The sequence below is a fragment of the Scylla paramamosain genome, chromosome 22 (genome assembly GCF_035594125.1).
Source record: "Scylla paramamosain isolate STU-SP2022 chromosome 22, ASM3559412v1, whole genome shotgun sequence".
Taxonomy (NCBI): Eukaryota; Metazoa; Arthropoda; class Malacostraca; order Decapoda; family Portunidae; genus Scylla; species Scylla paramamosain.
Window position 1 is genome coordinate 4,325,001 of NC_087172.1, and position 17,500 is coordinate 4,342,500.

Consider the following 17,500-nt stretch of genomic DNA (forward strand, 5'->3'; position numbering starts at 1 on the left):
TTCTCTTCATTCTCATCCTCATTCAGTCCGTCTTCCTGACAACACAATTAATCGGTGTCTTTTTTCTTTAATCGTTTTCACTGATATCCCTAAAACTCTACCTGCCTTCCTTGTTATGACTTAAAGTGTTTCAGAAGAGAAATATCAAGACACTTCCAAAACTAAATTGGCCAATCTTTTGGAGTTTAACTTTTCTGCGGTCAGCAAAATAAGAGGGCCTTTTTCTTGCCATTTTATGTTACTGCTCGGTCTCCTTGACATATAAAGAAATTTAATGTAGTTTTTACCTCAGTTGCGGGAATTATCCCGATTCTAAGAACCACTGTCGCCCATTATCTGATCAAGTTTCTCCGTCTCTGTCTATCGACATCCATCTTTCCTTCTTTCTGGAAGTTTGTCCACATTTAACACGTCCTAATTCTTTAAACTACCTACCTATACGTACTCTTGATTTCCTCAAAGGCTTTTGAGTCTTTCCTCAACAGTAACATTCTAAAGCACCTAATTGCTCACAACTTCCTTCTGATCGCCAGGATGGATTTCCGTACAGGACAATCTACTGGCGATCTTCTAGCTTTGCTTATTGAATCTTCGTCATCCTCTTTAACAGAGCTGGATAAAACCATTGCTGTTGTCTTAGACATAACAAAAGCTTTTGGTCGAGTCTGACACAAATCACTCATTTCTAAACTTTTCTCACGGTTTCTTTCCATCTCTCACTGCACCTGTTTGTGTTCTCTGCCTAGGACTTCAACTGTTTCAAGAGAGAAGTAGCAAGACAGTTCAAAAAATATTTAACTTCTCTCTCTCTCTCTCTCTCTCTCTCTCTCTCTCTCTCTCTCTCTCTCTCTCTCTCTCTCTCTCTCTCTCTCTCTCTCTCTCTCCCGATTTTTTCCGAACTTCTGTAACTTTTTGGGAGAGGCACTGAGCACGCTTTTCCCCCATGGACGGTCACTCTGGTAGCAAGAAAATATAAAACAAAGATACCTGATGTGGGTGGGTTGGGAAAGAGAGAGAGAGAGAGAGAGAGAGAGAGAGAGAGAGAGAGAGAGAGAGAGAGAGAGAGAGAGAGAGAGAGAGAGAGAGGAGAGGAGAGAGAGAGAGAGAGAGAGGAGAGATAGAGAGAGAGAGAGAGAGAGAGAGAGAGAGAGAGAGAGAGAGAGAGAGAGAGAGAGAGAGAGAGAGTAATATGTCAGTGAGTTAATCCACTAAGAGACCTCACTGCCCCAGAGTAACATGCGAATAAATCCGGCAAAGCTGTGTATATTATTTCTAAGCGGATATAGTGAAGTGACATTCAGTAATAGGACGTGGAACAATAACGTATAGAGAAAAAGTGGCGAGGTCTAAGGGTGCTCGAACTGAAGGGCAGCGGGAGAGGGTGGCAGGAAGGCGCCCGGAGTTATAATGGAGGGAGAAATTCTAGAGCAGATTGAAAGGAAGATGAGAGACACAAAAAGGAACGCGGTGTTGTGTGCCTGAGCGAAGGAAGAAAGGAGCAATACATGAGGAAACAATTTCTGATAATGGCAAGAAAGAATCGCTGAGCAAAAAAGCAAGGCGCCACAAAGAAACACAAAGGAAGAACAAAATGGCAATCGACATAATGGCACTTTTGGGGATAGTTTGTCGACACTGCACTTGAAATATACAATGAATAAACATACGAGACATAAGAGACAAAGAGACAGATTAGCAGATAATCTTTTCCCATTCCACGTGTAATCTGCATAGAGGCAATTACTAAAAGTTTATAAGTAAATGCTGCAATTTCCTACACGACTAGGAATCAGAGAAAGGGTTGCGTAGTGATACAACCCAAAGATCGTACATGCTGAAAAAAAAAAAAGAGACAGAACCTACAAAAAGAAAATTACACACAAAAGCCTCTAATACAAGAAATGGCGCGAGGTTCGATATTGGTGGATGGCGGTGAAGCAGTCAAGGCAACGAAAGCTGATTAGTAAAGTAGGGGAGGGAATTAATGATGCACCGTAATGGTTGAGCTTGATTTAAATCCTGTTATTGCTAATTGAAAACAGAGGTGATGTGCTGAGTGGTCTGAGAAGCCGAGAAGACCTATCCACCACATTCTACATCCTGAATATTAGAGCAGTATGGTAAATTTATGTTATTATAGGGCTGATAGATAGAAATGTAATGGAATAATATTTTACTGATAAACAACATTTGCGAGATTAGATTCTGAGGGAGGAAATATGTTTTCTTCAGACCAGCCAAGACTGAAAATGATAACTGATTGTAAATCATGTCAGGCGTATATATCCAAGGAAGCGAGATAGAAGATGGGAAAGAGGGTAGAACGAGAAGCATCAGTAGAAAATATAAAAGTAAGAGATGAAAAAAGTGCGTGACTCGTTCTCAATTAGGGTGGTAGATGACTGGAATAGACTCAGCAATCAGGTTATTAGTGCGAGGTAACGGGCAGCTTTGATAGAAGATTAGGCAAATTTATTGATGGGAATGATGGCTGGAAAAGAGCAGGCACGATTACAAGTAGCAAACGAATGAGTAAAAAGGAAGACGTGATATCTGATGGAAACAGAAACTGAAAAAAAAGATGAAAAGTGTGGCAAGGAAGGACACATGCATAATTAAAAAAGGAGACACGATATCTGTTGGAAAAAGAAATTCAGAGAATAGGATGAAGAGAATAATTAGAAACAGCACATGATTAACCAAATGGGAGGCATGATATCAGGTGGAAAGAAAAGAAATACAGGTTAGTTAATTTGCAGAGGCAGAACTGACTGTGGCCAGCGTCATTAAATAATATGAAAATATATCAACTAGTTAAGTTTGCGTCGCTATGGAATAAATATCTGAAGGAAGGGATGATGCGATACCATTAATTTTACTAAGAATAGCGAGGTACGTACATGTAATGGAAATTAAGATCGGAACTAGGGCATGGTACCCTGACATGACGGGAGCGGTGGGCCGGGAAGCTGCATGAGGAAAAAAAAAAAAAAAAAAAAAAAATAGAAAACACCAATATTTGTAACGTTGCAGCACTGAACAGAGGGAAAAGGTTATGTCATTGCGTGTTTGTGTGGTGTTTTTCTCCTGTCAAAAAATGTATATTGCCAGAATTGTATGATGATTAATAAAGGGTGATTCTCTCTCTCTTCTCTCTCTCTCTCTCTCCTCTCTCTCTCTCTCTCTCTCTCTCTCTCTCTCTCTCTCTCTCTCTCTCTCTCTCTCTCTCTCTCTCTCTCTCTCTCTCTCTCTCTGTATGTAACTAAGAATCACGGCAGTTAAAGGAGACAAACAATTACAGTATAAACTAAAAAATAAATCACTATAGGTCCCTCCTTGTCTCTCTAAGTTACATGATTAAAATTCAAAGTTTTTACAGATAATATGCAAATATTCTCCACCCTTTCACTGCCATTTGACATCTTCCATTAATCACTAGCCACTCTGAAACATTTCCTCTCGTTCTAAAGTCACCTCTAAACATTAAACTGGCTAGAAGTTGCAAAACCTGTTCTTCTAATTCTATTCTTTCTTGCAGACGCTTAGAAAAATTTCATACATTTTTTTTTTTTTTTCTGTCGAGAATCGGTGCACATCGCAAGGAAAAGGTTTAAAAGGTTAAAAGGCTTATGAAGTAATTTTTGGCAACGTAAATGATCCACCAGAACGAATTTCCTTCCACCAATTTTTCTCTCTTCAGGCAATGCAATTAAGATTCAAAGTATTTAGAGATGAAATACAAATATCCATGCGAGCTTTCCTGATCTTTACCTCTTGAAATAATACAATACACTTGAGGGAGATATCGGGTTAAGTCCACACAACAAGCCACCCCCAGGCAAGTAATACAATTAAGATTCAAAATATTTAAAGATGAAATAGAAATACACAGACAAACTTCCCTATTTCCATCTTGTCTAATATATCTCTTGACACGGAAATAATACTCTAAAATGAAATACTTGCTCGAATTCACCATATTAGCTTCGCCCTGGCAAGCAATTCAATTAGAAGACTCAAAGCATTTAAAGAAGAAATACATATATCTGTACATATTTTCCATCTTACACCTTATGTAGTATACGTTAATCAGTGAAGTAATACACTAAAATGAAATACTGGCTTGAGTTCACTAAATTAGCTACGCCCTGGCAAGCAATACAGCTAAGGTTCAAGGCATTTAAAGAAGAAATACCTATATCTACAAAAATTTCCCTGCTTTCACTTTATGCAGTATACGTTAAGCCATTGAAGTAATACAGTTAAAAGGAATCCCAGCATAAGGTCGCCAAATTACCTACACCCAGCCAGGAAAGGAGCCTCGCATGTCAGGTTATAATAACAAGGTGTGTTTAACGTACTAGCTTAGAGGCGTAATTACAGGTGATGTGTTTAAGACATTTTTTTACCTGTCAGTGGTCGTCAGGTGATGCGAGGAGTTATGTGTCATCTTCCCTTCCACCTGTCACGCAACACCTTCCCACCTTTGTCTTCTTTCCACACTTGTCTCTGGTTCCTGTCCACACATCTGAATCTTATCCTCTTTTACCTTTACTGTACGCCTGTTTCCTAGATTTGTCCCTAAACATTTGCGACACACACCTGCCTTATACATACTCGTATACGTCTCTAGCACGTGTCCTCAAGCACCTACCTATCCCAACACTTGTCTTCCACACCAGCTCCCATATCTGTTTCACACACCTGTCCTTTAACACGTGTCCCACCAAACCTGTTTCCCACACGTCCCTCAACCATCCTACCGCACATGTTATCCACACCTGCATGACACGTCTGTCTCCCATCACGCCCGTCCTCTATACCAACAGTTACCTACCACACCTGTTCCCAACACTGCCCCCGCACGTGTCACTATAACTACATCCACGCCTTTGCAACTCATGCCTACCTTCCTGGCGCGTAAGGGTGTGCTACCGCTGCTATGGTGTTTATGGGTCACTTTCACGGTCGTAATGTTGTTGGCAGTGTTCCTTTACCGCCTCCCAAAAAGACGAGTTGTAGAGGGTGATTTTGCCTTCATGTTGATTAATCTATCTATTTATTTTGGAGGGAAGAGTTTAAAATCAAGTAATCTGAAACCAGAGGGTGTTTTGACATCGTAACTGCAAAGCGGGAAATTTCTATTGATGATAATTACCTGATTTCGCCCAGAAGTAATGGCCAGATAATTAGATATACAAAGGCTAATACAATAATCAGAATATACACACTCAGTCTACATAATAAATCTGCTAGACAAAATTACTTATATGAAGGATAAATCATTCTTAATAATGATGATAATAATTACTTGATTTCGCCAAGAGGTAATAAGGAGATAATAGGAAATACAAGCCTTAATACTCGTACATGAATGAGAAAATAATTAATAGGCAAAGACAAACAAAAAAAAAAACACTTATACTAATAATTATACTAAAAATCCTTATATTTTCAAAGTGTGGGGCATGAAAACATTGAACAAAAAATAACGTCACTATAGATAACTCTGACTGGTCTCACAACTGTCGATTACTTTATGTGAGTAATGTAAATATAATGATTGATACCCCTGAGCTGATGTTCCCAGTACGCCAATCACGCCTTCACGCCCCGTCCACGCCTGAGGTTGTTGGACTGGCGATCTGAACAATGCAGAAAAAGGCACGATGCAGTATTACGGGAGCCTGCAGTATTACGGGAGAGTGAAATGTGTATAAACGTTGTGAAGTGAACACGCAAGAATAATTCCCTGTGTGGATTGCGAACGAAAGAAAACAAACAAAGAGAATGCGCAAAAAGGAAACTATATCATACCACGTACATTATGAATATTTACTGCAAAGAAGACTCGTAATGTGTTAATCACGCCAAAACACTACGCATCAGTATCGTCATCACCACCACCATTATTACCACCACCACCATTACCACCACCATCATTATCATCACCATCATATCAAAACATCATTCTTATCTTATTCGTCACCATCAACACCACCACAATCATCATCCAGCAACAGAACAGAGTGATTCTAGAAAGGTTCACTCATTAAATGGCCCCGGTGTGATCACATGCAGCCACCTCTTGGCAGGTAAGGTCACCTGAAGGGCACTAACGCTGATTACTGTAAGCGCACGTAATGCAACACAAAACTAGCTCACACACAACGCGAGGTACAAAGGACAGGCCTGTTATGTTAAGTGTGAGTGACAGAGCAAGTGGATGGACTGCGCGGCCATTCCATCAGCGGGTGAACAACGATAATGGGAACAGATAGGAGGCGGAAAATGTGGATGACAACGTGGAAGTAAAGATGGTGCACGCTTGGAAAAGATACTAAGAGAAAGAAAATTATGAAAGACAGAAAGGAAAATAATAAATACAAAAATAAATAAACACACACACACACACACACACACACACACACACACACACACACACACACACACACACACACACACACACACACACACACACACACTCGCAAAAATAAGTATAACAAAAACATACAAAAATTTTTGCAGATTAATTTCAAACTTCATGACTAAATAGATCAATAACCAAATACCATACCACATGTACCGCCAGCTGCTTTGTCTCGTGCAGTTAGTGGCATTATATATTCACTCAGTGTTTTGACAGTTTTCCTTCATAACATTCATTACAATTTATAATGAGTTCATGGATTAGAAAAAAAAATGTGAACTGTAATGTTTTATGTTATGATCGTGACAATCTTTGTTTGTCTGCTTCCTTTTTCTTTCACCCTTCCTTTCTTTGCACTATTTTTTTTCTTTTTCACAATTTTTTACTACATTGTCTTTACTTTGAATACTTCATCAGCAGCTCTTGATTTTACAACGTCTGACGATATTATTTGTTTCAGGTGAGTCAACTATTGTCATTTTACGCAACACCAAGGCCTACAATAGTGCGCTGCCGTACGGAAATATTTAGTAATCTATCTACCTATATATATTATTCAAACGTCGCAAATATTACCAGATATGCTACGACAGACAGACAGACAGACAGACAGACAGTAAGAAAAATATACGCTCTTGCCACTGGTTAGCCCGTGTGTGTGTGTGTGTGTGTGTGTGTGTGTGTGTGTGTGTGTGTGTGTGTGTGTGTGTGTGTGTGTGTGTGTGTGTGTGTGTGTGTGTGTGTGTGTGTGTGAAAACTTGAACAGTGTGATATCTGCCTCAAACCATTCATTATTTACAATTTAATTACGGTACGGCATTACTGCACATTTAACTACACTTTTATATCCCAACTGTACAACACTAAGTGGAGGCTTCACGTCGTGTCCTTCACCTGTGTACTCCCACCAACATCCATATTTTTCCCTCCCGTTCTGATGTCAGTGTCTTCCGCAAGCTTGCCTCCTACGCTCCTTCAAATCCCCTTGATCTCAACTTTATCTCTCAGTCTTCGCATCATCCACTCTTTGTCTTCTTGGAGCTTTCCTGGAGCAACGCGTCAACTCAGTCCTCGTTCTCCTGTCCGGTCACCATCCCACTCCATTCCTCCAAGATGGTCTGATCTCCCACTCCTTCCCTGTCCACTATCACCCTTCCACCATCCCCTCTGCTCCTCCACGCCGGTATTTCCTCCTATGGCTTTGGCTGAGTCCTCGTCTCCGTCATTCTTCTTCTTCTTCTTCTTCTTCTTCTTCTTCTTCTTCTTCTTCTTCTTCTTCTTCTTCTTCTTCTTCTTCTTCTTCTTCTTCTTCTTCTTCTTCTTCTTCTTCTTCTTCTTCTTCTTCTTCTTCTTCTTCTTCTTCTTCTTCTTCTTCTTCTTCTTCTTCTTCTTCTTCTTCTTCTTCTTCTTCTTCTTCTTCTTCTTCTTCTTCTTCTTCTTCTTCTTCTTCTTCTTCTTCTTCTTCCTTCCTCCTCTTCCTCCGCAGGCTCGTTGCTGTGTGTGTTGTGTGGTGGTCTGTACGTCGCTGCTCTCAGAATGTAAACAATGTCAAATATAAAAACACACTAAAAAGCTTTGCCATTCTTATTTCAATACACACGCAATACCAGTACACACATATACAATTCTTATAAAATGATTTGTAGTTTCATTATTTTGAAAACTATAATTAGTTCACTGGGAGCTGAGCAGAGTAAGCTGGGTGAGCATAACATGAGACTAGTTACTGCTCTTCATAACTCATTGATTTTTGTTGTTTTTGCTTCGTAATGCATTGATTGATAAACTAAAAGCAATCCCAAGGAGGCGCATGGCTGGTGGTGGCGGACGTGTGGCGGCAGAACTATCTCCCAAGAGCGTGATGCAAAGTCGCTCCCGCATTCACGGATATTTCTCAATACTAATAATATATTTCCCATCATAGGCCTGTATGTTCTGAATGTTATTGCGTTTTACCATTTGCCATTTATGATAACAAAAATCTGATTGCGAAATCAATGCAAGACAAAGTAAAACAAATAAAAACTATTGGGATGTGAATGTATGACAAACAGTCAGCGCTCGACCCATGAAGTGGCGGAGACTCACGCAGTTTGTTCCGTCCTGCTTCCAGTGAACACTCTACTCTAAATACAGTAAATGTTTCGGCGAAAGCAATCATTTCCTGCTTCAGGGATTTCTCTGACGATTTGCTTACTGTTGAAGGGACAAGGACGCATTAACGTTGAAAGCGCACTCGTCAAAGGAAACGTCCCTACGTAATACCGGCCTAAGCCACGCCACGCCGCCTTGCCGCCCTGTCGCTTCTCTTCACCTTCCTTCCATTGTTCTGGCCTTTCCTCTCCTCTCATTCCACACATTCCATCTACATCTGCTCTTGCTCCTATTCCTTCAGGCCAATTCTCCCTCCCACGTATTTCTTTCTTTGTCTTGTTTCTCTTAATCTGTTTCCCCCCTCCCTTCTCGTTGTCTTCTTCCTCATCTCCTCGTCCACGTCCTTGCTCCACACTTTTACGTGTCACCCTCACCTGCTTTCCGTCAGTCTTTGTCTCCTTTGTGTCCACTATCAGGAGCGCCAGGTGATGAAGACACGTATCTCTTTCGCTGAAAACATAACCTTTTTTCTTGTTACTCACTCACCAGGAAGCGAGCAGTGCCAAAGAAAGGCTACTGAGATCATTAACGCCAGTATTCATCGCCTGGACGCGCACAATAGTTTCCTGAAAAGTTTTCGTTGTTGCTTTGCAGTAAATCGATAAATAAATATGCTGTATTTATTTTCTTTCTTATCCCGAGTAAATTTAGAGTAAAGATCGGTTGTGGTAGGTCAGGAATGTGGCAAGCAAGCAAATACAGGTCGCCCTGACGTCCTTCAGTAAACAGGGAGGTGGCCGTGCTGCTAGTGCTGCTGCTGCTGCTGCTGCTGCTCACGAGTTTTTTTTTATTATTCTTTTCCTTATTTTTTTTTCTTATTTATCTCTTCTTCTGTATTTATCGCAAGTAGCAACTCACGCGTATCAATGCAAAATAAAATGTGTTAGAAGAAAATTACTGAGGACTTGTTGCCTTCTGAAAAGTGTTCTTTCCGAGAACATTTCACCACGTTATACGAAGGATGCATCTTATAAATAAATAGTAGGGTTTCATCATCGAATTCAACTTTAATGGTGTATAAAGATGTAGGGCACCATCAGTAATTCAGTGACCACCCCTCCTTGCCTCCCCTTCTCTGCATATTTCACTCACAACATTCCCCTCAAAAAAAAAAAAATCGAAGCGACTCCCCTCATCAAACATTCCCCAAATTTCATCCACAACATTCCCTTAAAAAAAAAAACAAATAAATAAATAAATAAATAAATAAAAACGACTCCTCTCATCAGACATTCCCCAAACCTAACGCAAGATAATTTGTCATGGAGGAAAAACTTCGCGTGGAATCCCAACTCTTCCATAAACGCACTTTACTCAGCACTCCTGGATATGGGCTGCTACTTACAACAATTACGGAAGGGCGAGAAAATCAAAGAAAAAGGAGAAAAGAGGACAGTAATAAAAAAAAAATTCCGAAAAGTTCCCATCACACCCTTAGTTCCTTACTCGTCATAGCAGTGAGGTACAAACTAAGCCTGTGTTTGGTGTTCGGTGTCGGTGGCGTGTGAAGCAGCAACCAAGCATACTGGGCCGCGCTGAAGTGACTGCCTGCATTCTTTTAAGTCTTACGTGCCCACTTGAAGACTTAGCTTGCACGCGCTGCTCAGAAGAGTGTTAGTGGACATTGTTCCCGGCAGAATTAAAGGTCTTTTATTGAGAGTGACATTTTGTTGGGAAGCTTTTTTTTTTTTTTTTTTGCTGTTTTCTGTTGATATTATCTACCTTGATTTCCAGAAAGCTTTCGACACTGTTCCTCATAAGAGACTCATCAGTAAAGTAAAAGCTCACGGCATTGCCGGAAACACCCTGAAATGGCTGAGAGACTGGCTCTCTGACAGAAAACAGCGTGTTGTAATAAATGGAAAAGAGTCAGAGTGGCATAAGGTAAATAGCGGCGTTCCTCAAGGCTCTGTATTAGGACCAGTACTCTTCATAATGTACATAAATGATATTGATGAAGGGATAAACTGCAAAATGAGTAAATTTGCAGACGACACCAAAATAACAAGTAGAGTTACGTCTGTGTCACAATGGCAGGAACTGCAGTGTGACCTCAATAAACTAACAAGCTGGGCAGAAAAATGGCAGATGAGATTCAATATAGAAAAGTGTAAAATTCTACATATCGGAAGCAACAATTGTTCAGGCGAGATATGTAATGAATAACATGCCACTGTCAAGTGCTGATAAAGAAAAAGATCTTGGTGTCGTTGTGTCAAACGACCTAAAGCCGAGTCAACACTGCACAGAAACAGTAAAGACGGCAAATAAATTAGTAGGGTTCATTGGAAGAACCTTTGAATTTAAATCAGAAAAGGTTATACTTGCCTTATATAACTCACTGGTGCGCCCTCATCTAGAATACTGTGTACAGTTCTGGTCACCATACTACAAAAAAGACATTGAAAAACTAGAAAAGATACAGCGCAGAGTCACAAAGATGATTCCAAGATTGCGCAATAAGCCGTATGAGGAACGACTGGAAGAACTAAACCTATTTAGTTTAACAAAGCGCAGGATAAGAGGAGACCTAATTGAAGTGTTCAAAATTTTCAAAGGATATAGTAACATTGATGCACATAATTATTTTACCATTGATCATTCTAACCTAACAAGAAATAATGGATTCAAGATTATACCCAAACGTTTTAAATCCCACGAGGCCAAACATTTCTTCTTTAATCGTATAGTAAATATATGGAATAAACTTCCTGCCGAAATTGTAAACAGCAATACTATTGAATCATTCAAAAATAAAATAGACAAATATTTAAAAGCAAATCCCCAACAAGCTCTCTTCTTGTCCGAATAATTACTAAATTCACTATTTAAACTCTTATTCAACAGTTTTAATATAACTTGTATTAACTTTCAGATAGGCGTATAGAGTTCACCGTAGGGTGAATAGTAGAACTTCCTTTCATCCTTTCCTATGAAAATTTCCATGTCAGTTTTTCCATACTGCATGGTACTTTTCCCAACTATTTCCATGCCAGCGCAAGCTGGAGGGAGTGGTGGGTGGGGAGGAGCCTTCTGCTATGCTGTCCTGTCTCTCTTCACTGTAGCTAGTTAGAAGTAGTTACCAAACAGCCTTGCAAGGACCAAAAGGTTTGTTGCTGTTTGGCTTTCCTTTGTATTCCTTTGTATTCCTCCTCCTCTCTCCTCCTCCTCCTTCTTCTTTTTCTTTTTTTCTCTTCTTTTCTTCCTCCTCCTCCTCCTCCTCCTTCGTTTTCTTCCTCCTACCCTTACTGTTCCTCCCCTTCCTACTTTTTTTCTTTCATCATCATCACCTTTTATTTTATTCTTCTCTCTATTACTTAAACATTGGACATTTTTACACCCTCTCTCTCTCTCTCTCTCTCTCTCTCTCTCTCTCTCTCTCTCTCTCTCTCTCTCTCTCTCTCTCTCTCTCTCTCTCTCTCTCTCTCTCTCTCCATCAATCTATTCCCACTCGCTCACTGTTCCTCTTTATTCTTTACTGCTTTACTGCTCTCTCTCTCTCTCTCTCTCTCTCTCTCTCTCGCTTTCTCTCTCTCTCTCTCTCTCTCTCTCTCTCTCTCTCTCTCTCTCTCTGATGTCTACCTATTATTCCCATACCTAATATCAATTCATTCTTTATCAGTATTGCCCATATATAGTAGAGGGGGAATAGTTGGCTGATATCTATAACATTCTCAGTAAGATAACATATTAGGACTCTAGAGGCAATACTCCTAAGGCCAGGCATTGGTGTAAGCGTCTGTTGTATTGTTCCCATTATTGTGACCACGCTACATCAAATAGTATATTACGTAAGGGAGGAACATGAAAAGCATACAAGGACTGCCACGTGTACATTGGCTTGATGGCTTCTTGCACCTTCCCATATTTTCTTACGTTCTTATGCTCGTGACTAAGATAGGAAGGAAGGAGAAAAGAAGAAGGGAAATAAGGAAAAAAAAATTAATATTCGTGAGATAGAAAGAAAGGAAAAAAGGAAAAAAGTAAATAAGAAAAAAAATGTTCGTGAGATAGGAAGAAAGGAGGAAGAAAGGAAAAAAGAAGAAAACAAAAGAAACAAGAAACAAGAAACGAAGAGATAAGAAAACAAAGAAGAAAGCAAAATAAATAAGAGGACCGAAGAAATGAAGATGGATGAAGTAAAGAACAACATGCCGGTCACGCCAACGGAAAGGTAATTCATCACACAGGACACCAAGGGCAAGGCAACCCGAAAACACACACAGGAGGCCAAAACAACAAACATGGAAGCGAGTTACTGCAACAGGAGAAAGAGAATCAACACGAGATACTTATGGAAACACATCATACGCTCCGCCTGAAACTTCGTCTTATTTCGGACTGGCTAAAGGTGGTCTCTGATTGGTCAACAGTATTCTGAGAGGGGTCTAAAGCAGTGTCTGATTCGTCAAAGGTCTATAAAACACCACGTATATAGGGCGGGTTATTTTGTGAGTCATTAGGGTATATTATATTATGAAATAGAGGAATAATTCATTAGAGAGAGAGAGGCAGAGGTTCCAAGCATGACCAGAGAAAGGCCGAGATGGACGGAATAACTTTAAGTGAACTTGAAAGGGTAATGCAGTCTAGAAAATTAAGTATCTTGTACAGAAAAGGAGTAGGATATTTACATGTTGTTTTATATTTGGTATGGCAGGTTGTACATATACGAAGATTAACAGAATTACGGATTACTTATGGTAAATGATGCAATGCTGACATCATGTGTTGTTTTCTAACTCAACATTAATTACACTGACTGAATATTGGCTGTGGTTTATGAATTTGATGTTGTCCGTGTTCTTGCACAGTGACTGCGTTAATTGCTGTACATGAATGTCGAAGTGGTGCAAAGTGACATCAAATAATTTTGAACGAACGTAAGATGAATATAAGTAAAAATTTCCATGGTGACTTGTAAGAAATGTGGTAAATAGTATCAATTAATCAATATTTGAAAATATTCAAGAGTTTTCAGTGGCCTTTAAATACCAAATCCATGGTGGTGGTGGTGGTGATAACAATAATAATGATAATAGTAATAATAATAATAATAATAATAATAATAATAATAATAATAATAATAATAATGATAATAATAATAATAATAATAATAATAATAATAATAATAATAATAATAATAATAATAATAATAATGATGATGATGAATACACTATTATCACTGAAATTGTTGTGCTTATGGTTACTATTATTATTATTATTATTATTATTATTATTATTATTATTATTATTATTATTATATACTACTACTACTATTATTATTATTACCATCATCCTCATTATTTTAAGATATCATCATTATCATCATTTCCTTTATCATTATTTCACGAGTAACTCTTGTGCTGAACTCACTGTAATAAAACTAGAATTATTAAGTTATATGACGTGTTTCTCCATCCACTCTCTCGTTTTCCTCTCATATTTCTTTCCCAATGCATTAATTAAAACCGAAACTGCCTTTTTTTTTTCCTCACCTCAGTGCACGTTGTTTATTTAATTATATTTAGTTTGTTTTCTTTATTTGCTCTCTTTGTCTGCCTGAACGGATCTATACACACACCTCTTTTTTAACCTTTCATGCATATATTCCTTGATATTGTACGTATCAGTATTTCTAGTAGATTCAATAGTTTTTTTCTTTTTTTAATAAATAACACGAACTCTCCTCAATTTATTTTACATATGTTTATTATACCTTTTTTCTGGTGTCTCTCCTTCTCCCCTCCCTCTGTCTTTGTCCTTCACTCACTCCATCGTGCTCGCATCCACTCTCATTCTCCCTCTGTCCTCTCCTCTCTCCTTCACTCTTTCATCTCTGTTTTCTGTGACCCTTCCCTCCAATCATTCTTCTTACACCATATTCCTCCTGCCTCCACTAAATTTCACATCCTCCCTCCACTAGTCTCTTCTTCCACTTTCTACACGTTCACTCACAAGTCACAACCTCCTCACACCATCTTCTCTAACCCTTTCTGCCCTCTTTATCACTCTCTGACGATTCCCACTTTACATATCCCCCTCCCTATCTTCAATCACTTCCCTTTCCTCCCTTTCTACCCTCTTCATCACCCCTTCACGTCTCCCCCTTTACCTAACCACCTGCCTTCACCTCCCTTCACTCATTCCTTCCTTCCCGGCTAGTCTCACCTCATGCCCTCCATCCGCCAGGCTACATCCCGGGCCTAATGTTCCGGTATGGCAAGACCTTCGGGAGGGCGGCTGAGGAAAGCATTTCTATGTACATCCAGCAGCAGAGTGAACGGCGCGCCAAGGAGGAGGTGAGAGAGAGAGAGAGAGAGAGAGAGAGAGAGGAGAGAGAGAGAGAGGAGAGGAGGAGAGAGAGAGAGAGAGAGAGAGAGAGAGGAGAGAGAGAGAGAGAGAGAGAGAGAGAGGAGGAGAGAGAGAGAGAGAGAGAGAGAGAGAGAGAGAGAGAGAGATTATTATGGTTTATTGACATTTTCCGAACTTAAAATGCTTGAATGGCATAAACATCACAATAAAACGATCAAAAGCAATATAATAAACTCACAATTAAAATTCTATCCAGAGAGAGAGAGAGAGAGAGAGAGAGAGAGAGAGAGAGAGAGAGAGAGAGAGAGAGAGAGAGAGAGAGAGAGAGAGAGAGAGAGAGAGAGAGAGAGAGAGAGAGAGAGAGAGAGAGTACAGTATAAACCAATATTCTGGCGATCAAGGATATAAAGCAAATATTCTCTTTCACAGGTTTTAAAATTTACATCAGAATTTAAAGAGCTTGACTTGAACTACCCTCACTTTAACATACTTGAATTCAAACAGCAACTAGGAATAAATATGCTTGTTTTACTGGTAACATGGAACATTCTCTGCCACACGAATGTAAACAGATTTCAAGAAGCTATTTATGGACGGTTTACTCTATTAAATATTCCTCCATTCCTCTGTTTAATTGAATTCTGGAGCAATTTCCAATGTTTCAGAAAAATTAATGATCATGTATCGGTTTCACAGGAGAATTATAGCCAGCGTGGATTGCAAAGTTGGGCATTGCCATATAATACTGTTGAAGTGTTGCATAATGCATGGCTCAGCTTTGCCATGCACACACACACACACACACACACACACACACACACACACACACACACACACACACACACACACACACACACACACAAAGCCCAACTCTCTCTCTCTCTCTCTCTCTCTCTCTCTCTCTCTCTCTCTCTCTCTCTCTCTCTCTCTCTCTCTCTCTCTCTCTCTCTCTCTCTCTCTCTCTCTCTCACTCCCAACGCATCAACAAGAGTCTCGATATAACACCAATTCTCAGATGTGACTCGCCTTAGGTAAACAAACTTTCCCACCATCGATGGCTCTAATGGGTATTGTACCTGCAGGCGAGGCGGTCCAAGTCCCTTCCTCGGCTACGGCAGAAGCGATCAGAGACGAGAGTGATAGAGGATTTCTACAGCAAGTACGGCATTGGTGAGTAAATGGCACGAGTGGGTGGGTAAGGAAGTGAGCTGTGAGTTAGTGAGGGAGTGTGCTATATAAGGGAGAAAGTTAAGGGGATTAGGGAATAAGGTTAGGAAGGGAGAACGAGGAAGGGAATGAAAGGTTACGAAGAGAGGGGAAAAGAGAATGGATAAAGGAAAGAAAGTTAACAGAGAAGGATATAAAAGAGTAGGAAAGCAGAATGATTACTGAAGTGTGCGGAACAAGGAGGGAAAATAAAAAGGACTAGGTCAGAAAAGGGAGCTAATGAATTAATTTGTATCCAGGTGAGAGGGTCAACAGAACAGGTGCAGGGAGGGAGCGAGGGAGAGCAGGTGAAGGATAAAGTCTGCTGCAGGGAAGGGGGTGGAATACTAGTCATCAGAGCCTACCTCGCAGCGGCGCCTCGAGGGGACGGTGAAGGAAACGCTATAAGAGTGATGATCTGCGTCTCAAACCATATGTTGCCTACCTCTACAGGGGATTTGTGATGGTGACATGGCCGCTGGGTGGTGACGAAAGTGATCTGATCCTATTATTTAAGATATAAGGTGTTTTAAAGGTTTTAGCGTAATTTACTGTCGCCGGAATAATCTAACTAAATATGAGGTCGAAATAATATTCTACCAATCCCCGTATGGTAAATACAATGGAGATCTGATCCTATTGTTGTAAGATATAAAGGCCCTTAGAGGCTTTAGGGTCGTTATCGTAATCCATTGTGCTTTTCAGGAATAATCTATCTATACAGCAGATCAAAATATTATTCCATCAGTGACCGTGGGTTTAAAGACACTTATCCTCCAACTTTGGATAATCCATTTGGCTGTTTCCTTTTGGTACTGGCACCTCAATGTTTATTTTTTTATTTATTATTATTTTTTTCTTTTACTTATTTTCTGTTGCCCAAGATCAGAGACCCCCTTACATAAAGAGGAATGTCTTACCCCCCAGCACTAGAATAACGTATGTACCTGTAATCTGGTCAAGATATTTTCTAGTGATGCGTGATGTAATGCAGTACAGGTGTGAAAATTTCTTCAGACACTGTACACTTTGTAATTATAATACCACAAAGCTCTATGTGTTGCCATTCTGGGGGAAGATCACTAGAATAGGCAGTGGAAGGATGTATAACACTTGAGGTCCACAACAACAACAACAAGAACAACAACAACAACAACAATAATTTTACAGCAATCGCTAAACGTTAATCATTCCTTTATGCACTACCTTTGACACAACAGCAGTCCAATCATCTAATCTAAACTAGCTCAGGTGCTGCCTCGGAACACATGCGTGGATAACAATTACCTATGGACTACGTCATCTGTATAATGAAGGCCCATAATTTACTACCTTTAAAAATCTAAAACCACGTACACAACATATACAGCCTTCAAGTCCATATACCTGATAACA

The 17,500-nt window shown here is 39.8% G+C and overlaps 1 protein-coding gene and 1 long non-coding RNA gene across 7 annotated transcripts in view; one reads left to right on the forward strand and one right to left on the reverse strand.

Moving 5' to 3' along the window:
* The window catches only part of LOC135111457 (uncharacterized), a 232,870-nt gene that overhangs the window by 201,515 nt on the left and 13,855 nt on the right, over positions 1-17,500 (reverse strand). The gene's annotated exons all lie outside the window — the stretch shown is intronic.
* Positions 1-17,500, forward strand: part of LOC135111456 (uncharacterized) — a 46,482-nt gene that overhangs the window by 23,212 nt on the left and 5,770 nt on the right. For both annotated transcript variants that reach the window (XR_010273744.1, XM_064024750.1), the window contains exons 3-4: positions 14,777-14,886; positions 15,982-16,069. Coding sequence is in view for 1 of the 2 variants with exons in the window: in XM_064024750.1 (XP_063880820.1) it covers positions 14,777-14,886; positions 15,982-16,069 (198 nt within the window). In the remaining variant the exon portion in view is untranslated. The remainder of the gene's footprint in view (positions 1-14,776; positions 14,887-15,981; positions 16,070-17,500) is intronic.